Source organism: Myotis nattereri (assembly GCF_964212035.1).
Source record: "Myotis nattereri genome assembly, chromosome: 4".
Lineage (NCBI taxonomy): Eukaryota > Metazoa > Chordata > Mammalia > Chiroptera > Vespertilionidae > Myotis > Myotis nattereri.
In genome coordinates, this window is record NC_138079.1 from 66287480 (window position 1) to 66312408 (window position 24929).

The 24929-nt window shown below is 42.2% G+C and overlaps 1 protein-coding gene across 1 annotated transcript in view; it reads right to left on the minus strand.

Moving 5' to 3' along the window:
- Nucleotides 1-6033: 6033 nt before the first annotated feature.
- Nucleotides 6034-24929, minus strand: part of REEP5 (receptor accessory protein 5) — a 36625-nt gene continuing 17729 nt past the window's right edge. The window contains exons 4-5 of the mRNA XM_081090198.1: nt 15715-15883; nt 6034-8252 (exon numbers count right to left, since the gene is read on the minus strand). Coding sequence (XP_080946324.1) covers nt 8203-8252; nt 15715-15883 — 219 coding nt within the window. The 3' untranslated portion in view covers nt 6034-8202. The remainder of the gene's footprint in view (nt 8253-15714; nt 15884-24929) is intronic.

The following is a 24929-nucleotide window of genomic DNA, read 5'->3' on the forward strand; positions in this document are numbered from 1 at the left end:
TGGTAGAGTTGTTGGTCATGCGCTGCGTATCAGCTTCAGTCAGTGATGGCCACATATACAACTGTGATCCCGTAGGATTATAATGAAGCTAAAAAATTCCTATCCCCTAGTAACATCCGTAGCCTTTATAAATTGGGAGCACAGCATGCATTACTTGTGTTTATGTTGATGCTGATGTAAACAGACTTGCACTGCCGGTCACATAAAAGTATTGCACATACCATTATATACAGTACATAATACTGATAATAAATGACTGTTACTGGTTTATGTATTTACTATACCAAACTTTATTACTATTTTAGAATGTACTCTTTCTACTTATAGAAAAAGTTCGCTATAAAACCATTTGCCATGTTATACCATCAGCAGCCTCACATCTTGTGCTTACTGTTTCTCTTAATTACATCATTTGTCTTATACTTAATTTTGTTCATCTCATGTTGTTTTATACATTTAGTGTAGCCTAAGGGCACAGTGTTTTTAAAATCTACAGTAGTATATAGTCCTGTCCTAGGCCTTCATATTCACTCACACTTATGGCTCATCAGAGCAACTTTCAGTCCTACAAGCTCCATTCATGGGAAGTGCCCTGTACAGGTGTACCCTTTTTTAAGCTTTTATACCATATTTTTACTACGCCTTTTTATATGTTTAGGTGTGCTTACTTAGATAAACAAATATTTCACCATTGTGTTACGCTCACCTACAGTGTTCAGTACCAGTACAATAACGTAACAGGTTTGTAGCCTGGGAACAATAGACTATACTATATAACCTAGGTGTGTATTCTCATGGTTGCACATGTCCATCCAGCTGCAAGGCAGGCTGGGAAAGTGGATATATGGTTTTTTCAGTCCTAATAGAGGTAGCCAAGAAGAAAGTAGTTGAGAATGGATATCGGGACAGTTAACAAAAGATTTGTCACAGAAAGATGACTGGAGCCCTAGCTAGTTTTGCTCAGTGGTTGTTAGAGTGTCGGCCTGTGGACTGAAGGGTCCCAGGTTTGATTCCAATCAAGGGCACATGCCCAGGTTGTGGGCCCCATCCCCAGTGGGGAGCGTGCAGGAGGCAGCCAATCAAAGATTCTCATCATTGATGTTACTATCTATCCCTCTCTGAAATCAATCAAAAAATATATATATTTTTAAAATATATTTTATTGATTTTTTTACAGAGAGGGAGAGGGATACGAGAGTTAGAAACATCAATGAGAGAGAAACATCGATCAGCTGCCTCCTGCACACCCCCCACTGGGGATGTGCCCGCAACCAAGGTACATGCCCTTGACCGGATTCGAACCTGGGACCTTTGAGTCTGCAGGCTGACGCTCTATCCACTGAGCCAAACCAGTTAGGGCCAAAATATATTTTTAAAAAATATATATATTTTTAAAAAGATGAGTTTAAAGTTGTTTTGGCAAGAAGTATTGTCAGAAAGGTCTCAGAACTATTGCTGTAACATTGTATTGCTCTTTCTTATTGCAATGAATGCATAATTGAACTTTTCTTTGCCAATCAAGTGAAAAATGGAATCTTCTCTAATGAGCAAGATTGTGCATTTATTCATATGTTGAAATACCAAATATTTATTTCAATGAATTATGTTCACATCCTTTGCCTACTTTTAAAGACTTTATTGTTATCAATATTATACCTGTACATAATTTAAAGAGCCAGCTAGTTTTAATAGTTTCAATTTTGGATAGTAACTTCCATCTTAGGAGGATTTAGATTTTTCTTCCTTTACCCCCACCACATGCATGTCTGCTTTCTATCTTCCCTCCTATCAATTACCAATATATTTCATAATTTTAGTCACTATTCATGGCTTACATTATTATCATATATTCCATTTGTAGCTGAGCCGTGTATCAGCAACACTGGCCTCCCCTGGGAGCTTTTGAAAATGTGGACTCTGGCTCCAGCCTGGAATTCAAATACATTTTAATAAGATCCCCAAGTAGTTCTTGTGCACATTTAAGATTTTGGTTTTTTAAAAATGACTTATTTCTTAATTTACTATATAAAAATATGGAAATTTAGATATAGAAAGCTAGTGCCTAGCTTTTATCACTATCCCCACACACACATACGCTAAGCTACTATATGTGTATATACCTAGCACACATTAAGTTTAAGAAACACGTGTGCGATGGGTATTTTTGTTTTCTGGGCTTATGTTTTTCTTGGAGCTATTATTTTTATTGTATATTTGCTTGATTTTCTGAATATCACAACCACAAATTATCAGTGTCAAAATGTCCTTTCAAAAAGTTTGTTCAAAACAGCTATTTTATTCATTTCAGAAAGTTTGTTCAAATCAGGTAGTTTATTTTCATTTTTTTAATCATTTATTTTTAAAATATATTTTTATTGATTTCAGAGAGAGGAAGGGAGAGGCAGAGCGAGATTGAAACATCAGTGATGAGAGAGAATCATTGATTGTCCGCCTCCTGCACGCCCCCTACTGGGGATTGAGCCCACAACTTGGGCATGTGCCCTTGACCAGAATTGAACCCGGGACCCTTCAGTCCACAGGCGGACACTCTATCCACTGAACCAAATTGGCTTGGGCTTAATTTCATCTTTGTAAAAAAATCTCTTCTGGAGCCTTTTACCTGGCTCTACTCTACTGGTCACCCGAGGCCTAGTGCACAGCTTCACTCTGGGTTCCCTTCACCATCACTGGAGTGTGACTCTGTTGCTTTGCTGTTTGGGATTTCCTGTATTAGTGCATCCTGTGTATTCTTCTTTCTTAGGTTGCTTGTATTGTCTAACTCACCGTAGATCTTCCTGGGGAAAATGCATGTCTGAAAGTGTCATTCTACCCTCCCACTGTTGGGCTGGGTATAGAATTAGCCTTGGAAATCATCTTATTTCAGAAGTTCAAGGGCATTATTTCATGACCTGACTTCTGTTATAGTTGAAGGGAAATCTAAACCATTCTAGTTCATGGTCTCTTGTAACCACATTAGCCTGTTGAAACCTGAAACACCTCGCTGTTCGGAAATAGTGTGCTTCCTTTGGGGTGGGTTTTTTTGCCCATTGAGCTGGGTACTAAATGGGCCCTTTCAATCGGGAACCTTGTGTTCTCAAGTTCTGGGAAATTTTCTTGAAAATTTCATTGATGATTTTCCTTCCCTTTCTGATCTTTGTTGGACTCCTCTGATTTGAATATTGGACATGATGGACTAGTCCTCATTTTCTTTTTCTCATTTTCATTTCTTTGCCTTTATGTTCTATTTCCTAGAATTCCTCAGCTTTATCTTTCAACCTTTCTATTGAATTTTTTTCACTTTTCTTGTGTTTTTAACTTGTCTAGGCTCTTGTCATCTGAATGTTTCCTTTTTTTTTTTTTAGCATTGTTTTTTATGGATATAATTTCTTATTTCTCAGAGTATGATTTACATTCTTTTCTAATTTTTTTCTTCTGTTTTTATTTTGATCCCTGTCGTGTTAAGTGGCTTGCTTTAGATTGGTGGGGTTTTTTTTCAGAGTGAAAGATAAAAAAGCTGATTGGAAGTTGAGCACACAAGAGCTGGTGTATCGAGTTCACTAAAGGGTATCTGGCTGAGGTGTTTTTCTCTTAAGCTGATCCGCTTCCCCAGAGAGGAGTCTACTGAGATCCTTCCTGGGAGCCTAGTGGGAGGAGGTGGGGTGGGGAAATGGGTCTCAGCTTTTAGTCACCCAATCCTGTTTTTAACTCAACTTCTGTCCCTCAGCTCTGCCTGTGTTCCAAAGATCCTCTTACTGTGTGGAGAAGATACACCTCTAGTCTTTTACTTGAATAGGGATAGGGTAGTTTTTCACTAACCCTCCTTATTTTAGTTCCCTCCCAACATTAAGATTTCTCTTTACATTTATTTTTATATTGGGTGTGACTTCATAATGAAATTTCTGTATCCAGAGAGAGACTAGGTAGGGGAGGCAGCATAATGCCCCTCCCCCCAAAAGCCTGTGATTATGTTATTCACATAGCAAAGGAGACTTTGCAGATGTAATTAAGGAGCTGGAGAGAGTACAGGCATATTTCAGAGATATTGTGGGTTCAGTTCCAGACCTTCATAATAAAGCAAGTATCACAATAAAGCGAGTTGTAATCTTTTTGCTGGTGGAGGGTCTTGCCTTCATTTTGTAAAAAACAGACCTGTGAAGCGCAATAAAACAAGGTAAGCCTGTAGCCTGGGCTGTCCAGATGGGCCCAATGTAATCACAAGCACTCAGCGGAGAAACGCAGGCAGTCTTGAAGCTGAAAAAAGCAAGTAAAGGGATTTTCCAGTGCCCAGAAGGAATGCAGTCCTGCCAAGCCATTTTGGATGTCTGACTTCCAGAACAGTAAGCTAATGCATTCGAGTTGTTTTAAGCCAATATATGTGTGGTAATATGTTTCAGCAGTGTAGACAAAAGGGACCACATGCTGGCTCAGGGAAGACTTGTGTGGTGGCCCTGTAAACTCCTGAGACCTAGTAAGGATGGTCTGAAGTTAAAACTTTTTAACTAAAAGCAGTTTATGGCAGGTAGTCATGTCCTAGGCTAGATTCTTCCCTGGCAAAAGTCAATCTTTACCTCAACTAAGCCTGTTTGTTGTCTATAATAATGTAACATTGGAATGTCAGGGTAACTTGTAACTTCCCTTTCTCCAGATGCCTCAGGGCACAACCAATGCACCAGGGCACCTGGACAGAGACCACAAATTCTCTCATTATCATCATGTTAATCGTTGACTGTTAACTATCCTGTACCTTTATCATTTTACTTTTTATCCAATCCCAGAGGTCCACTCCCCTCCACCCCTGCTTTGCTTTCGCTGGCTACATATTAGAATCACCTGAAAACTTTTGGAAGCATACTGGCACCTGTGACTGTCAGTTTCTGATAATGGCATCCCATACCAATATTTTTAGAAAACTCCTTGATTGTAATGTGCAGCCAGATCTGAAAACCTCTGTAAAGCTAACTGTAAAGATAACATTTACCTAACAGTGTAGTTTTATCTTAAAATGTGGTTCCTGGACCATCACCACCTGGGAACTTGTTGAAAATTTAAACTGTTCAGCCCTGCCCCAGACCTACTGAGTTAGACATGTTGGGGGTGGGGCCAGCTACCTGTGTTTTAACAACCGGCCCCCCAATTCTGGTGCACACTGAAGTCTTGAGAACCACTGTCTAACCCAGCCATGGGCAAGCTACGGCCCGCGGGCTGGATTCGGCCCGTTTGAAATGAATAAAACTAAAAAAAAAAAAGACCGTACCCTTTTATGTAATGATGTTTACTTTGAATTTATATTAGTTCACACAAACACTCCATCCATGCTTTTGTTCCGGCCCTCCGGTCCAGTTTAAGAACCCATTGTGGCCCTCGAGTCAAAAAGTTTGCCCACCCCTGGACTCTAACCAAAGAACCTCCTTATCCTAATTTCTGAAATGTGTGTTATATAGAGATGTTATAAGAATATTGTGGTAAGCAGCCAGGAAAACTTTTAGTTAAGGTCATTCTCAAATATATTTACTTTCCTGCCATACTGTATAGAACTACAATATTTGATGGCTAAGGATCTGAATCGTATATTGTTCTAAACACAGATTGTTTGCAGACACAGACACGTAAAGGCAGATGTAGGAGACAAAGCTAACACACCCTCCAGCAGTAGGTATTTTTTTTTTAAATCCTCAAGTTCTAAGTAGCAAAGTACAGAATAATTTGGAGGCACATAGCGATGTTTACTTCATCAAAGTATGTACAATACACCAACATGACATGAGATGTGTGTAATGCAATAGGTGAGTAGAAAGTGGTTTAGATTTCTTTTAAATCTAGTACGAATTATTGATAGAAACCTTTTTTGGTTGGTATGTTTTCTTTAGGGAAAGTCTAACTGATGAGGAGTAATCACCAGGGGAAAAGCACAGGCAGGTAAGGAAGAGGATTAATAAACAGCAGTGTTTAGGGTTCATTTATCAGTATTCAGGTTTTGCATAAATTAGTCTAGATTTTTTTTAAGGCCCTACAAAATGAAATGTAACCGTTCAGTGAGACAATGGAATTTTATTTACATCCATATCCATTCAATAGATCACATCTTCAGGACAGGCAGTAACGTAGTGAAAGGCTATGCTCATTTTCTTCAGGCTGTGGGCAGAGACTCTCCAGAGTAGTAGTAATTGTTGATCTGAAACCTTTCAAGTAGAGAAAGAATTGCTGTAGGGATTCTATAACTTTATAATCCCCCCAAATACCACTCATGTACAAATAAATGCTTGTCTTCTAGCTACACACAGGCTCAATTAGTTTTTCAAATACTCTAGCATGGCAGTACATTACTTGGGAAATCAAAGCTGAAACAGAATTGTTCAACTCAAAACTCCTCCTGTCTTTCACTACGAAAAACAGTAACAAATTTCTTCCATAATACACTGTGGGAGAAAGTTATCAAGACAAAAATCTGCATTCAGAATGTTTTTTATTATTATATTTTTTAAACTGACATTAGCCTATAAGTAGCTTAAGCAATAGTAACTTTTATGCCTCCCATCTTGCCTGAAAATATATATACTCATAATCTGTATGTTCTGTAAGCTAGAGGTTGCTAATTTTCATTCTTTTGCACCAAGAAAGACATACTTTTTTTTATAGGTAAAGAGATTTAAATATTAAATCTAAGGCTTGACTTTCTCCAAATAATAGTTGTTTGCTTTCTAAGTTTTTTAAGGTAAATGTAACAAGATGCCTTATGATTTAATTTTCCCCAGAAAAAAATGCCCTAATCCATAATGTTTGGGTGATACTGTCTCTTATTTTTGATATCTTTAATATTTTTTACATCATGAGACATTATGACCTTATCTAATTGTTATTGAAATGAGAACTATCTTTATTTGCCTTAAAAAACATTTTACAGGCTGGATATTTCACCCTGGTAATTTGGTTATACTCTTCAGTCCGTTTAGTCTGATCCAGAAGTTCCTTGCAGTATGGCTGGTGCAGAGCTGTTTCCCTAGCCCAGACAAGCTGCCAGTCTCTGTAAGCTACTTGGCTGATCAAACTATGGAAACACTGATTTCAACTTTTTGTTCTATACTTAAACTATGTAGTTATATGCAATGTGTTAAAACAAAGCATAAAGATGAAGGCATTTAAACATATTACAAATGACCCTGACTTGCAGACTAGGGAGGCCTCGTGTGTTTGACTTTAAGGCCCGAGAAAGAAGGTGAAGGCAGTTAGACTTAACCACTGCCAACTAGACTACAGGTTATACCAAACTTCCTTTCTGTTTCCCAGAACTGCTCTTAGAGCCTGTGTCATCATTAGCATGTACTGCTAGCTAATGATATAAACAAGAACATATATGTAATCAGAGGCAGGCAAGTCTCCGGGGGGTCCTTCAAATGGTTAAAAAAAAAACCTCAAGACTATACCAACATGTCAGCACTGAAGGTGAAACCAGGGATGATTTCCATTTTAGCATCTCAAAAACAGACAAATCTAAAGCTTATCAGCAGATTATCAACAGGCCACAAGACAGTATTACTGGTTCTATAGGGAAGTGGGAGCTGCAGATCACTGATGTGTGTACATTTATTTCCCCATTGAGCAGCACAGTGGCTGCTTTACAAAGCTGTTCCAGTATTCTGCTGCTGCATTAGGAAAACAACAGGCCAACCTCCATTCAACCTCATTTATCGCTTAAATACCTTCAGCAGATCACACCAGCACAACAGAACCTCCAGCTTTTGGCAGGTGCTCAAGAGCATCACGCATGTTACAGTCAGCACATTTCCCTACATATACATATGCACAACTACATTCAAAACATTTAATACAAAATTGTACATTACATGAAGTAGAACCCTAAAGAGTACAGAGAAAATGCATGCAGAGAGAGCCCATTGAAGTACAAAGCCGGTGGGATATATAATTTTAAGTTTATGTTCCCTGCAGGATGGTAACACATTCCCTATCCAGAGGCAAAATATAGTTTCCAAAGTTGGATACTGCCCATTGCATTACATTTACATTAAAATGCTCCCTATGTATTTAGACAGTAAAAGCAAAAAAATACTTACACACATTCCATTTTTTAACATATCAAAAATGTTTCCAAGGCAACATTAAAATGATTATACCACAGTCCCCAACACAACATCAAGCTCCAATAGGAAGGTGCGGAGGGCAGGAGGGTTTCATCCTGTGGGTGGTTTAGGTGCTCTTCTTTTCATCACCCAGTAAGTTCACGGCAGCTTTCTTGGCTGTCAGGAGGAAAGGACATTGTGTCAAAGCTCCTTGCAATGCAGGCTCTGTGCATAATGTAGCTACTGGGTAACAACTGGGATGACTCATGTTCAGATGAGAACACACTGAGGTTTGTGGCCAGGGCTAAAATAAGTTTCCAGGAAATGGACAAGAAACTACTTCACGGCACAAATTCTGAGCACTTGAGCAAAGTACTTGAAGAGCATCTCGCCTGGCCCCCTGGTAGTGAAGTGTCACCTAAGCCCATTGTCCTGTAAGCATTACAAGCTGCAGAGGTTCCCTGGGCGTATGGTGTTCCTCTGTACAATCAAGAAATTCTCGTTTATGTAGGGGTGCTCACCTGTACAATGTCACTATGTCTCAATGAGATGACAAATAGGTCATCCACCTATTCTGTAGTGACAGAAGTCAGAGAAAGTCATCATTCCCAGAACCCAGACATGATGGCCTATTTATACACATTCATATTCTCTCACAGTGCCACCATTTCTTCCTATGATGGGAAGAGCGTGCTACAAGTCTTTTGAGTTGGAGGCAAGAAAGTACATTCATTAAGAAAATAATCATGCCCTGACCAGAGTGGCTCAATTGGTTGGAGTATCATCCTGTACACCAAAAGGTCATAGGCTTGATCCCCTGATCAGGGTGCATACAGGAGACAAGTGATCGATGTTTCTCACATTGATGTTTCTCTCTCCCCTCTCCCGCTCTCTAAAATCAATAAAAACATATCCTCTGGTGAGGATTAATATCTACAAAAATAAAAGTATAATATACTAATGAGACCAAACAGCCAAACGACCTTCCAGATGACCTTCCAGACGAAGCTGGGCTGTGAGGGCTGAGCCCCTTGCATGAATTTCGTGCATCGGATCTCTAGTATATATACAGTTGTCCATCTGTGGGAGACTAAGCCTTCCTAACTACCAGTAACTTGGAATGTGCTGTGAGAATTAGTGTGGTGTGTGAGATGGAGGAGGGGGGCATTTCTGGAAGCCTCCAGGGCCTCCTGAGATTCCACAGCTGCAGCTGTTGTTGATGGAGCCTGAGTTCAGTGATCAGAGCCAAGTCCCTCCTTGTTCACCACCTGGCAGCTGCTCTCCATTCAGTTAAAACTGCTGAAAAAAGTTAACGAATTGTTTGCAAAAATTGACTTCTGGATTCTCCAGAAGCTTTGAGAAAAGTCTAATATGTAACAGCATGTAAGTTCCTCCTCATTTTCATTCTCACTCCCCTGTTTAGGAATGTATCATACCACAGTAAAATTGGACTAAAATTGGATTTTAGAGTACTGCTCTCTAACAGAACCAAGAGGCTAAGAAATGTGGGCTAACTAGACAGAAATGACATCACCAGAGGCTGATGGCTAGACTGAGGATGAGGAGGAACAGGAAAGAAGGTTCCTAAGAAGCAACTGGTGATTCCAAAGTGGGAGCATGTGAAAGTTACACGTTACACTTAAGGTTGTAGGAAACCGTATTCAAGTAGACTGGCGCTCTAGTACAGACACGGGTTCAGAGAGCTCGGTGAGGGAGGAATGAGGACACAGTGCTGGGGCATCAGTGCTGCTGAAGAGCTGTCTGGGTGGGATCTTCCTCCCGTGGTCAGGTGGCCCTCATCTCCCACTTTCTAATTATCATAGAGCTCGAACAACAACATTCCCTACTTCCATGTCCATTGCCCACTTTTCTCCAATTTCTGAAAACCCTTAATGTGCCCTCAGGAACTTAAGACTCATCAACAGCAAATCTCCTCTGTTCTCATCCATTTCTCCAAACATTTCCCTGACCTCCTTGCTTTTACAGAAATATGTTGTCCTCTGAGGATGCCACTTTCTCATATGGTGGCTGTTTTTGTTTTTTTCTTCCATGACCCTTGTACCAAAGTGTGATCTTGGTTCTTCATGGCCACATTCAGAAGCTCATGCCATCAGATTTTATCTTCCACTAGCATTTCTTTTTCCAGTCACCTCTGATCCTTGGGCTATGCTGCCTTATTTAAGAATTTTGCTTCAGTTATCATTCCCTAATACCATTACTATTTGAATTATTAGTGATTTCAATATCCTTATAGCTATACATGATCCTTCCACTATCCTTACCTCTTAGTTCCTCCCCTCCAATAACCTTTACCTCCTACCTACTTACCTACTCTGCCTACCGCAGGCACTCACTCAATATCTTTGTCACTACCAATAAATTCAGTCCTTCTATGATCTCAGTGTCAAGCACACCATGGCACTATCTCCTCCTACCGTTGTAGCTCACTCCTTCTACTCTGCTGAGTCAGTTCTTCCTCCACCACCTGGTTTTCTCATTCATTGGTCTTTGCCTCTGTTCCTCACTTCGCTGCTCACCCAACTTAAATTCCATCAAATACTAGCCACTCCTTAGTCCCACTCTCGCTTTATAGTTCTTAACAAAATTAACCTGGACACAGCTCTCCACCTATTCTGAATGTGGCTGGAGAAAAACACAGTCACACCATTCTCACTTTAAATCCATGGACACAAATCTCAAGTGAGCCTTTAAAATTGCCTGGCAATCATGTGATGCTGTTCTGGGCACTCCACTCCTCCCACTGTCTCAGAGTGGCCTGCAAATTAGAGCCACACTCACGGGTTAACGTGTCATCCCCAGCTGCTTTCACAGTACACAGTGGGAGAGGTGAGTACCGGCAACACACACCTGATGGCCAGCAAAAATGAAAATATCTGGCCTTTCATACGAAAAGTTTGCTGGCCCTGGCCCTAGACAACTATTTCATACTTCTCTTTCCATTCCTTCCTTCTCTATCCCCTTTCACTTGACCTTTCCTTCCTATTTTACTGAAAAATTTGAAGCCATCAAAAAATTACTTCCATAAGCTCCCACCTCACCTACCAGCATTTCACCCATAAACTCTGATTTCCCTCCTGTTATTATCAACTGTCCCTGCTCCTACGACCAAGCCCTCTGTACACTAGATCCTATGCCCTCTGGTCTAGTCAAGGACAGACTACCTCTCACTGTGTCATCCTCTTGCTCTTTACGGGATCATGCCCATTAATTTTCAAACATACTTTGTTTCTTTTACCTTTAAGGAAAAGGGCGGGGGGAAATCCTCAGGACAGTTCCTTTTTCCAGTTATGTCCCAATTCTTCTGTTCCTTTGCAGGCAATTTCTAAAAACAGCTGTCTACATTCTCTCATGCTTTTCCTCCCATTTCTCTCAAATCCATTCCAATCTGGATATTGCTCCCACCACTACAAAAATCTGCTTTGTCAAGATCACAGTGCCTTCCTCACTGCTAAATCCCATGCTCGGTTTTCAGTCCTTATCTGACTTGACCTGTCTGCAGCATGTGACACTATGGATCGCTTCCTCCGCTTTTAAACAGTTTCTTCACTTGGCCCCAATGATATGTCTCGTGATTTTCTTGCTACCTCAACTGGCCACTCCTTATCAGTCTGCTTGGCTGGTTGCTTCTCATCTTCTCAATCTCTAAACATTGGGGCCTCAGAGCTCAGTCCTTGGGCCTCTTTTTCTAATCACATTCACCCCCTTAGTGACCTCATTCAGTCTCATGCTTACTACGTTGTCTATGTGCTGGTGACCCCCAAATTCATATCCTCAGCCCAGACATGTCTCCTGAACTCTTGATGTCTATATCCAACTTGCTATTTGACTACTCCATGTAGGTACCTAACAGATGTCTCAAAGTGCCGGGAGCCGGTCCATCCTTGCTGTTTCAAGGGACCTGGCATATATAGCATACTGTTCTTAATATGTTTGCTCCCCTTAGCGCTGTGTGTTTTAACCAAGGTCACCTCTCCGAGAAAGGTTGTTTCCCCAGGTAGGAATTTTTCCCTGAAGTTAGGGAGGGAATAAAACCCCTCAACTAAGTGCCAGGCGGGTAATTAATCACTTTAACTATGAACAATCATGCTTAAGCTACATAATCTTTACTCCCTGGAATGGAGATAAGAAACGCCCTAACCTTTGTAATAGAGATTGATAGGATTGAATCAACTGGTATAAATACAGATGTAATAAGACAGCAAGACACAGAACTTAGGAGACAGAAAGAAGACAGCACCTACACAGAACCTACAGACAGAAGAACTTCGCTGGAGAGAACATGGCAAAAGATCCTGGACTGAACCTGACTACAGAAATTGGCAAGAGAACCTGACTAGAACCTGGTGACTGAACTTGGCTGGAGAACCTGGACAGAACCTGGCTGGAGAACCTAGCGAGGGAACATGGCTACAGAACCTGGCTGGAGAATCTGGAGAACCTGGCTGGAGAACCTAGCAAGAGAACATGGACACAGAACCTGGCTGGAGATCCTAAGCAGAACCTCCCTGGAGATCGAGACCAGAACTTGGCTGGAGATCCTGGCTAGGCTGCTGATCAACTGAACGCTGTCTCCTTGTCATTCCTTCTTCGCCGACTCCGTCCACACCTTTGGGGACCCCTGGACACGCTGGGGTTGGACCCCGGCATATGGCGCCCGAACAGGGACCCCTAGGTAAGCACCCCACACTCGGGACGGATAGGACTCCACCGTAGGAAGAGGGTGGATAGTCTTCGCCGACTCCGTCCACACCTTTGGGAACTCCTGGAACAGGATTCCCCTAGGTAAGCCCTCCACCCCCATTGAAAACCCCACACTCGGGACGGATAGGACTCCACCAGGGTACTGCAGACCCCCCTACAGAGGATAAGTAGGGTAAGAAGGTGGATAGTACAGAACTCAGATTGAGAAGATGTGCCATACTGAGTCCAAAGAAAGAAGACTCTGTATTGATCTTTAGATTAAGAAGATGTGCCATACTGAGTCTAAAGAAATAAGACTCTGTATTGATCTTTTAACACATATGCTTGCTAGCAGAGGAATTAAGGTTACTCCCAGTCAGACAGAACGTTTTATACAAGAAATATGTCCATGCTTTTCTGAGGAAGGAAAGGTAAATGTAATGGCATGGGAGAAGGTAGGCCCAAGGAGCCTTATCCTTAACCCCACTGCAGCCTTTCCACCCTGGGAAAGTGCAGGATTGGCAAGCTCTCCCTGGGGTGATAGATCATGACTCAGGTAATAGCGGAAAGCGTCAATCCTACTCTTAAAATGGATACAAGAGAGCATTTGGGGTTTTTCTTTTTAATGCCTGCTTTTAAAAAATAAAAAAGGGGGAATTTGCCGGGAGCCGGTCCATCCTTGCTGTTTCAAGGGACCTGGCATATATAGCATACTGTTCTTAATATGTTTGCTCCCCTTAGCGCTGTGTGTTTTAACCAAGGTCACCTCTCCGAGAAAGGTTGTTTCCCCAGGTAGGAATTTTTCCCTGAAGTTAGGGAGGGAATAAAACCCCTCAACTAAGTGCCAGGCGGGTAATTAATCACTTTAACTATGAACAATCATGCTTAAGCTACATAATCTTTACTCCCTGGAATGGAGATAAGAAACGCCCTAACCTTTGTAATAGAGATTGATAGGATTGAATCAACTGGTATAAATACAGATGTAATAAGACAGCAAGACACAGAACTTAGGAGACAGAAAGAAGACAGCACCTACACAGAACCTACAGACAGAAGAACTTCGCTGGAGAGAACATGGCAAAAGATCCTGGACTGAACCTGACTACAGAAATTGGCAAGAGAACCTGACTAGAACCTGGTGACTGAACTTGGCTGGAGAACCTGGACAGAACCTGGCTGGAGAACCTAGCGAGGGAACATGGCTACAGAACCTGGCTGGAGAATCTGGAGAACCTGGCTGGAGAACCTAGCAAGAGAACATGGACACAGAACCTGGCTGGAGATCCTAAGCAGAACCTCCCTGGAGATCGAGACCAGAACTTGGCTGGAGATCCTGGCTAGGCTGCTGATCAACTGAACGCTGTCTCCTTGTCATTCCTTCTTCGCCGACTCCGTCCACACCTTTGGGGACCCCTGGACACGCTGGGGTTGGACCCCGGCATCAAAGTCATGTCCAGAACTGAATTCCTTATTTCCCCCTCAACTTATCACACCCAGTCTTCCCCAGCTCAATGGCAATTATATCTTTCGACCATGTGTTCGGACTAAAAAGCTTGGCCTCATCCTTGCCTCCTCTCTCATACTCCGTAAGCAAGTCCTATTGGTTCTACATTCAAAATCTATCATGAATCCAAGGACTTATTTCCTACTGCTACCATTATGAACCAAGCCACCAGCATCAACTCCAGCCACATTACCACAATGACCTTTTAACTGGTCTCCTGATCTCTTCCCTGTCTCCCTTCAGTCTAATCTTAACACAGTGGCCAAAATGACCCTGTTCAAGCACAGGATGGATCGTGTTGCTCTTCAGTTCAAAATCCTCCAACCGCACCCCATCTCACCCAGAGGAAAAGCCAAAGCCTGTACAACAGCCTACCAAGCATTACGTGATCTGTCCTCTGCCATCCTCACTCTTTAACCTCTCTGAACTGTCTCCTACTCCTTCTAGGTCATTCTCTTCCGACTACCTGTTCACACCTCCAGGCTTTTGCATGTGCTGTCCCGAGCATTCTTCTCCATGGTTCCTTCCTTTACCACTTCCATGTCTGATTCAGTACAGCCTTATTGGTGAAGATTTCCTAAGTCACTCTCTTTAAAACTGCAACCTTTCCTTCAGCCCCTAGCACCCCCTGTCTTTTTATCTACTACATTTATCACCTATTAACTATATCATATAATTTAGTTTAATTTAATTCTCTCTCTCAATAAGATTATAAATCTTCATGAGTTCAAGGAGTATGATATGGTTCACTAGTTCATCCCCAGGGCTATGAACATGCTTGGCATATATTAAACACCTCAATAAGTATCTATTGAATGAATGAATCAGAGAGCTGAAAGAGGGCATTCTCTGGGACCTGTAGCAAAAGCAATCTGAACAGCATATTAAGCAGTTCCACCTAAAATGAATTAAAGAGATGTACTTGAATATAAATACATATGATTCTTTGAAATCTGTGCCCACCACAGGAAGTCATTGGTTCTGATACGCTGACTAAATGGTGTATTAATCGTGGCATGGAGGAAGAATCTTGGGAGAAGTAAAGGACAACAGGCAAAGTCTTGGTAGAGAAATCCCTCTAGGTCAGTGGTTCTCAACCTTGGCTGCACATTAGAATCACCTGGGAATCTTTTTAAAATCCTGATTTCTGGGTCTCATCCTCTGGAAATTGTTTCTTTGTTACTAATGTTGTGGCCCCACCCCATAGCAAAGAAACAGAATTTCCGGAGGATGAGGCCCAGAAATCAGGATTTTAAAGATTCCCAGGTGATTCTAATGTGCAGCCACGGTTGAGAACCACTGCTGTAGGTCATTCTCTTGGTATTTGGCTGGGGTAAGCTAACAGGACAAGAAGGCCATGAAGGTTATTGCTTGAGCCCAGTATATCACCTCCCCTCTCACATGCTGTACCACACTGTCCCCGAGTCTTACCTTCTTTAGCGATGGCATCTGCAGTCTCTTTGGCTTTGTCCTTCAAGTCGTTCACCACATTGTCTACCTGGGACTCGTGCTTTAGAAAGATAGGACGGATGATGCGCTTGTAGAGCAGTTCCGCCCCGTTGGAAGGGCTCGGGGCCATGCACCACAACAGGAAGCCGCACTGCACAGAATGAGAATCAGCATGGTAACAGAAGGGGAGTGGGCACCTGACAACACACTGCCCTCTGCTACGCCGGGGATGGCACTGCCTCTGCTATTTTCTCCAATAGCATTTCCAGAGTTTTCTGCAAGCTACAAGTGGGCTTTTCTGAGATGGAAACATGTGGCAGATAATGGGCTAGTGAGGAAAAGCTGAGACTGAAAAAGAAAGGTCAAACACATCAAGTCCAACAGCTTCACTTCCTTCCTAACGTGAATTATTTTTTAGTTACAAAAGCTTTTATTCATTATAATTCTTCAAAATCAATTTAAAAAACACATGTGGAAAAGCCCTGTAGGCTTATGTTGGTAAATTTGTCACATTTATTAATCCTGTTGGAGGAAAAATACCCTTGCCATTGTTGAAAACTTCCCAGAGTGGAATCTCAGTTTTTAGTAGATTTTAACCTTCAAGCAATCTTTACAGTCAAGTGTATCTCTTCTTTTATTCTGAATGTAGATATTATTCCTAACTCTTTATGGTTCACTTTGCCATTAAGATAAAAAAAAAGAAATTGACAATATTTCTGCCCTAAAAACTTAAAAAACAACTGTCCAACTAAATTTATATCAAAAATAATTTTACCGTTTATTCAAATGATAAATAACAACTCAGTACTTTAAGTTGATCAAGTAGTTTATTCCTTTGTAAGATAATAAGCAAAAATGGAAATATCCACAGTGATATGCTCATTCCCTTAGAAAGTTTAATGAACTGCATACATACTGGGCTCTTTTCATTTAAGAGTCTAACACCCAGCATAGGTGACTATAAAAAACAGAACTCATTTTCTGAGATTGCAGATTAGTATTTTTTACAACTTCTCCTTAATGTACTTACCCCTCAACTTCTCAGGCCACAAACTTAGCTCTTTAGCCTTAGACCTTGTTATTCCAAACCAAAGAATATCCTAATATATAAAAACCCAGGGTCCGTAACGACGGACTGAAGGCTCAACCAAACACCGGAAGTCAGTCCGGAAGTCAGTGCTGGGTTGCCACGGCAGAGAGAGGCAGGGTCTGATCCGCAGCCTCCACAGCAGCTGTTGATCAGCTGTTGCCTCTCTCTTTCTCTCCGGCCCTTGCCAGCAGCCACGCCTCTGTTTCTCTTGGGGCCTCCAAGGGGCTGCTTATCAGCCCTGCCTCCCTGATCAGGCCCGGATATAGACCCGGAGATGCTGACTGGCATGGAAACCAAACAATCAGAACCAAATCTGGGTGAACTGCAAGGAGCCACCTAGGAGGCGGAGCTTTTTTTTTTTTTTTTTTTAAATATATTTTATTGATTTTTTACAGAGAGGAAGGGAGAGAGATAGAGAGTTAGAAACATTGATGAAAGAGAAACATCGATCAGCTGCCTCCTGCACATCTCCCACTGCGGACTGAAAAGTCCCAGGTTCGATTCCGGTCAAGGGCATGTACCTGGGTTGCGGGCACATCCCCAGTGGGAGATGTGCAGGAAGCAGCTGATCGATGTTTCTCTCTCATCGATGTTTCTAACTTTCTATCTCTCTCCCTTCCTCTCTGTGAAAAATCAATAAAATATATTTAAAAAAAAAAAAGTACACGTTAAAAAAAAATAAATAAAATAACAGCTAACTTAATTTGCTTTAAGTGAGGTAGGATCAAGTCCCAGAACCAACATACACCCTTCTTAAACAATTAAGTTGTAACTCTCCTTTTCTACCTGAAATGAAATTCAAAGTAATTACACACATAATTACCCCCAAAAATCAAGCTAGTATAGTAATCCTTCCTTATCTGAGGGGGATATGTTCCAAACCCCCAGTGGATGCTTAAAACTGTGGATAGTACCAAACCCTGTATACACCATGTTTTTCCTGTACATACGTACATACCTTTGATAAAGTTTAGTTTATGAATTGGGCACAGTAAGAGATTAACAACAATAACTAGTAATAAAATAAAACAATTATAACAATTGACTGTAATAAAAATGATGTGAATGGCTTTGGGGCCATTAAGTAAAATAAAGGTTACTTGAACACAAGCCTTCCTGGGACAGTTGGCCTGATAACTGAGCCAGCTGCTAAGTGACTAACAGGCGGGTAGCATATACAGCGTGAATCCGCTGCACAAAGGGATGATTCACATCTCAGGCAGGACACAGCAGGATGGTGGGAGATTTCATCACGTTACTCAGAATGGCGTGTCATTTAAAACTTATAAACTGTTTGTTCTAGAACAGTGGTCGGCAAACTGGCCCCTTGAGTGTGGCTCTTCCACAAAATACCGCAGGCGGGTGCGCATGTACAGTGCAATTGAAACTTCGTGGCCCATGCCACGGGGCCAAAGAGCTGCATGTGGCTCGCGAGCCACAGTTTGCCGACCACTGTTCTAGAATTTTCCGTTTAATATTTTTGGACCAGAGTTGACTGCTGGTAACTGAAGCTGCAGATAAGGTGGGAGAAACTACTGTAATATAACTACTGTAACTGCAATATAAAGAAAAAATACAGCCCTGACCGGTTTGGCTCAGTGGATAGAGCATCGGCCTGCAGACTCAAGGGTCCCGGGTTCGATTCTGGTCAAGGGCATGTGCCTCGGTTGCGGGCACATCCCCAGTGGGGGATGTGCAGGAGGCAGCTGATTGATGTTTCTGACTCTCTATCCCTCTCCCTTCCTCTCTGTAAAAATCAATAAAATATATGTAAAAAAAAGAAAAAATACAGTGAAACTAATCCTATATAATAAAAGGGTAATATGCAAATTGACCCTAACAGCAGAATAACTGGGAACGACTGGTCGCTATGACATGCACTGACCACCAGGGGGCAGACACTCAATTCAGGAGCTGAACCCTGGTGGTCAGTGCGCTTCCATAAGGGGGGTGCCACTCAGAAGCAGACTCATGGCTGGCCAGCGCAGTGGCAGTGGCAGGAGCCTCTCCCACCTCTGTGGCAGCACTAAGGATGTCCATCAGTCGGACATCCCCCAAGGGGTCCCAGATGCGAGAGGGCGCAGGGTGGGCTGAGGGACCGCCCCCCGAGTGCAGGAATTTTCATGCACCAGGCCTCTAGTGCAGTGGTTCTCAACCTTCCTAATGCTACGACTCTTTAATACAGTTCCTCATGTTGTGGTGACCCCCAATTTCATTGTTGCAAATTGAACATAATTAAAGCATAGTGATTAATCACAAAAACAATATGTAATTCTATATGTGTTTTCCGATTGTCTTAGGCGACCCCTGTGAAAGGGTCAATTCAACCCCCAAAGCGGTGTGACCCACAGGTTGAGAACCGCTGCTCTAGTGTATAATAAAACAATATATATTTCAATATGTAAATATTTAAGCCAAATTATACTAGAAAAAAAACATAAAATACTCATAAGTAGAATCCATGACTGTAACAGCTGCAAAAAAAATTTCCTCCATATATTCCCCAAAGGTTGAGAATTTCTGGACCATAGGGACGATACAGTCTGCTTTCCACATCAAAGTACTCAACCAAAGCACAATTTACTGCCGTAATCTCCAAGTTATGATCCAAAACTAAGTTTACTGAGCACAGAACCAGGAAACATAGAGCTCAGAGCTGAGAAAGCAAAAGAGGTGGAAGCATGGCAGTAGGAAGGGGAAGAGCAAAGATTCAGCCTAGCCATCTCATACCCTCACTGCACATGCATATACAACCATCCCAAACTCCAGTGAGACCGCACAGACACACAAAGGCAGAGCAAGACTTCTGCTACAGGTCCAAGCACTTGAAGCCAATTTCTTGCAGTACCCCTCGGGGCCTTGGTAGGTGTGGGCAGTTTCATATTTACTATTAGTTTTCCCAGCACTAGCACCCCCTGGGCTTAGCAGCTATCCTAGAGAATTAGATGTTTTCTAAACCACACATTGCATTAAGCCAAAATGGAGAACTAAGTGACTGCCTCTTTCACTGGCTTTCCCTTTCTTGTCCTCTGCTTAGAGCAGTGGTTCTCAACCTTGGCTGCACATTAGAATCACCTGGGAATCTTTATAAAATCCTGATTTCTGGGCCCCATCCTCCGGAAATTCTGTTTCTTTGCTATGGGGTGGGGCCACAACATTAGTAACAAAGAAACAGAATTTCTGGAGGATGAGGCCCAGAAATCAGGATTTTAAAAAGATTCCCAGGTGATTCTAATGTGCAGCCAAGGTTGAGAACCACTGGCTTAGAGCCTGGTTAATTACAGGCAGAGAGAGCCTGCAGACCATCTCTCTAATTAACATTTCTCGGTGGAAGACCCTTCGTTTTTAATATCCATTCATACAGTGTTGTCCATTGGTTGCTTATATAGGTAATGCATACATATCCAAGACTCAATGCAACAATTTAAACAAAATGAAGTGGAGGGTGGAAGAAAAGCTATATTCTCGACAGAACATCAGAATTCCATGTAGGCATTTTGAAGAGTATGCAGATATCCATGTACTACTGCACAAAAAGGAATAGTTTCTTACCAATTAGATTAACTACAGATGGTCTGTCCCTGATTTACTGATTTGACTTAATGATTTTTCTACTTTATGGTCGTGCAAGGACACAACACTCATTCAGGAGAACATAGGCTCAGCTATGATGTTCAGTAGGTTAGGTGTATTATATGCATTTCAACTTACAGTATTTCCCACTTGAAATGGGTTTATCGGGACGTGACCCCATCAAAAGTAGAGGAGCATCTGTATTTGGAGAGTGTTGTTTTTAGCATCTAACATCCTAGTATATTTGTTACTTGTATAGGGGTGCTTTGCTGTGTTTTGTTAATATTTAGAAAATTGGTATGGAGTTTACATTGACATTAATAAATTTTAATTCTTACCATTTAATACTGCAAGAAATAGTCTCCTGGCTGGTCTTCCTACATAGACTATCTGATTTTCAGGAATGGGTTACTGATGTAGATACGGTGCCCATATTATAACCCTGGGGATCAATGTGAAGTGGAAATACCTCACTGGATTAAGAAGCAGAAGAGTTGATATCTACTTTATGACTTTAGGAAAATCAACCTCTCTGAGTTAATTTTCTCTGCAGGATTTTAGGAAAGTCCCAAATTAATATACTTGAGGAAAGTATATAGGATAGTAGTAGCATCACCAAGTCCTATAGTTCATACTGTTGTTGAAAATCTCTGAAATATTATTTACCTACTAGAGGCCCGGTGCACAAAAATTTGTGCACTGGGGGGAAGGGTCCCTCAGCCTGGCCTGTGCCCTCTTGCAATCTGGGTCCCCTCGGGGGAAGTTTACCTGCTGGCTTAGCTCTGCTCCCGGGGGAATTGGGCCTAAGATTGCAATCAGACATCCCTCTGGCAGCCCGGCAGACCTCGGGGGATGTCCACTTGCCAGCGGGGAGCAGACCTAAGCTGCAGTCAGACATCCTTAGCACTGCTGAGAAGGCAGGAGAGGCTCCCACCACCACCGCTGCACTGGCAGCCATCAGCCTGGCTTGTGGCTGAGCAGAGCTCCCCCATGTGGGAGCGCACTGATCACCAGAGGGCAGCTCCTGCATTGAGCGTCTGCCCCCTGGTGGTCAGTGTGTGTCATAGTGACCAGTCATTCCCAGTCTTTCTGCTGTTAGGGTCAGTTTGCATATTACCCTTTTACTATATAGGATAGAGGCCTGGTGCATGGGTGGGGACTGGCTGGTTTGCCCTGAAGGGTGTCCCAGATCAGGGTGGGGGTCCCGCTTGGGTGCCTGGCTAGCCTGGGTGAGGGGCTGACGGCTGTTTGCAGCTGGTCACACCCCCTTCAGCGGAGGGGTCCCCACTGGGGTGCCTGGCCAGTTTGGGTGAGGGGCTGAGGGCCGTTTTCAGGCTGGCGGGAGACTGAAGCTCCCAGCCTCTCCTTTTTACTTTTTTTCTTTATTCTGGGATTTATTTACCTTCTATAATTGAAACATTGTTGCCATCACTGGCCCTCCCAGCTCTGAGGCCGTGGCCAGCTGAAAGCAGGTATCTGGGGTTTGTTTAGCTTCTATAATTGAAACATTGTTGCTTTCAGCCTCAGAGCTGGGCCGCGGCAGGCGGGGAACCTTGGTTTCATCACTGGAGCAAGCAAACCACCTGCTCACTTCAGCTGCGTGGCTGTCGGCCGCCATCTTTGTTGGCAGTTAATTTGCATATCGCCCTGATTAGCCAATGGAAAGCATAGCAGAGGTACGGTTAATTACCCTTTTTGTCGTTTATTAAATAGGAGGAAGGAGGATGTAGATATCAACCCTTCAGCAGTCCAGAAAAGCTGCTTCATCCCTTTTCTGGATGAATTAAGGCAAGACTACCAGACAGGGCCGGAGCCAAGTGTCTATATGCCTGCACCTCTCCAACGTGATTACTTTATGGGCTATACTCCGGACTGTTAATTTAGTTCTTTTCGGCACGCTCTTGAGACAGAAAAATAATTACTACTCTCTACCTACATCCTTAGCATTTTCCAGCTCTCAAGTAAAATAACTTCCTTGTATTAAAAATAAAGTTAATTACTGTTCAATTCTCAAGGTGATATTCAGCCACCAGCTTTTATAACTCCCTTCTCTTAATCTGTATAACTATGCCACAGCCCAGGATATCCTGAGCTACACGGCCTGGCCATCCTTTTAGTCAAGCTGTCCTGAGTGCAGGCTCCTGATACTCCCAAGTGCCAACACCAGCCCACTCTTACCTGTGGTTTAAAGGGTCCGTGCTTTCTTAACAGGACTCTTGGCACTATTAGCACCGACACACAGAAGCCCTTCATTATAAATTACAATAGGACAGATCATTCTGTCTGTGATTCTAATGTCACCATCCAATTTTTCCCTAGTAGAGTTTTCATTCCAAGGTAGGGATATGCTTAATATGCACTGTTTGGGATTAGCCTGGTCAAAACTGAGAGCTACTGTCAGAAAAATACATATTTCAACACTGGCCTCCTGATATACTGCAATCACTTCATCAGGAATCTATATCTCAGGAAGCCTTTGCAAGGTGGCCACAGGAATAGTGATGTGCTGGGTTATAACGAACTGCTCAGAGTGCACAAACAAAAGCTCGAAGAGAACATGCAGAGGGGAAGATTTCTCCATCTTTTTTGCCTCCTACAAAGTTGACAAGACAAACATTATGCTCTCTGTCAATGGGTGAAACAGTTCAGGTGACAGTCTGGATCAGACTTAAACTTCACAGTTTATTCACCCTTGTTTTAAAAATTAATCTGGAAAATGATTTTAATGACAGTAAAGATGAGGTGCAGACATTCATTGCAGCATTAGTTACAATGGCAAAGCAAATCTAAATGTCTTTCCATTGGGGATCGGGTAAATTATTGTCTATAATGGATAGTCAGCTATGACAAAGAATATTGAATAACATGAGAAAATACTCAGAGTATTGTATTAACTGAAAAAAGTGAGATATAGAACTATATATCATATATGCCTCAGCAATATGTATACATATACACATGTATACATACGTATACATACGACAATAATATGCACAGTTCTGTGTGTATTTATGTCATAGACGAATATATTTGCACATTAAAATAAATAGGAAGACTACCCTAAGATGTTAACAGTGGTAGGGTTTCAAATGCTTTTTTGTGCTTCATCTAAAACATGCTCCCTCTACACACACATACGACTATAACACATACGACTGTAAGCGGTGTGACGGCAGATACTTTTGTTTTATTCACCAAAGTTTCCCCCAAACCTAGAACAGATTCTGGCACATAGAGGTTCTAAATAAATATCTGCTGAATAAAGAAATGAACATATGCTCTTTTCATAATCAGGGGAAAAGGGAATTTTACATTTATTTTTAAACCCTTCTATACACTAGATGGCCCTAAATAGTATTTACAAAGTCATAATAAAGTGAGGGTGAATGTTTACCTACCCAAAATTATGATACAGATGCCTGAGGAAGATGGGGACAAGAGAGGCTGCATGTGTGGGGGACAAGGGAGGAAAGGGAGCCAGATCCTTACCTTCCAGTGTGACTCAAGAGCTAATGTGAAAAATAGAAAAGTTAAAAGGGGGCTAAACAAGAGTATTATTTAGCCTGGCTAGTGTGACTCAGTGGTTGAGCATCGACCCATGAACCAGAAAGTAATGGTTCGATTCCCAGTGAGGCATATGCCCGGGTTGCGGGCTCGATCTCCAGTGGGGGATGTGCAGAAGGCAGCCGACCAATGATTCTCTCTAATTATTGATGTTTCTCCCTCTCTCCCTCTTCCTTCCTCTTTGAAATCAATAAAAATATACATTTTTTAAAAAGATTATTTAGAGACAGAGTTAAATGGCAAGATAATCTGCCATAAATGAAGGGACATGGTTGCTTCTGAAGAAGCAATACAGGGGGGCAGAGGAGGCAGAACTGCTGTTCTTCAACTCTCTGACAGAACTATTTGAATCTTTAAACTGTGTGGTGTGCAGCTTTTATTAAAACAAGTGCTTAGGGGTCTGAAGAGAAAGAGGAGAGCCCAGACTTCAAAGGGGCTGGCACACACCCTCTTGTGTGGGAAGCCTGGCTGAGAACCAGGCGACTTACATCCTACCCAACTGACAGGAAGCAGGGCTTCCGCCATGGAAGACACTTGAGGATCAACTGAACACAGCCTGTCCCATTTAGGGAGAAAGAACCACTCTAGCTATTAAAACGCATGAGCTCTTTCTTTCTCATTCACCTCTGGTGCAAATCTGGAGTGGATACAGGTCCCATGGGCACGAGTTTCAACTTCCACTTCTTTCCCCTCATGCTGGGGATCCTCAGCCCAACACAGGTGCTGTCAGGGCTGACCCCAACTAGGGTACCCGCCAACGTTCTTTTTTTTTTTTTCTTTTCTCTCCAACGTTCTTAAAATGATTTCCGCAGAGAGCCCATTTTCCATCTTCTTTCTCCAAAGCTACATGAGAATAAAGTATTTCTTCTTCCACAAATAACGACTCCTCCCTGGAATATGCTCACCACTGGGACTAATCTATGTCCTATGAAAATCTGCAATGCTTTCACATTAAATGTAGACAACACTG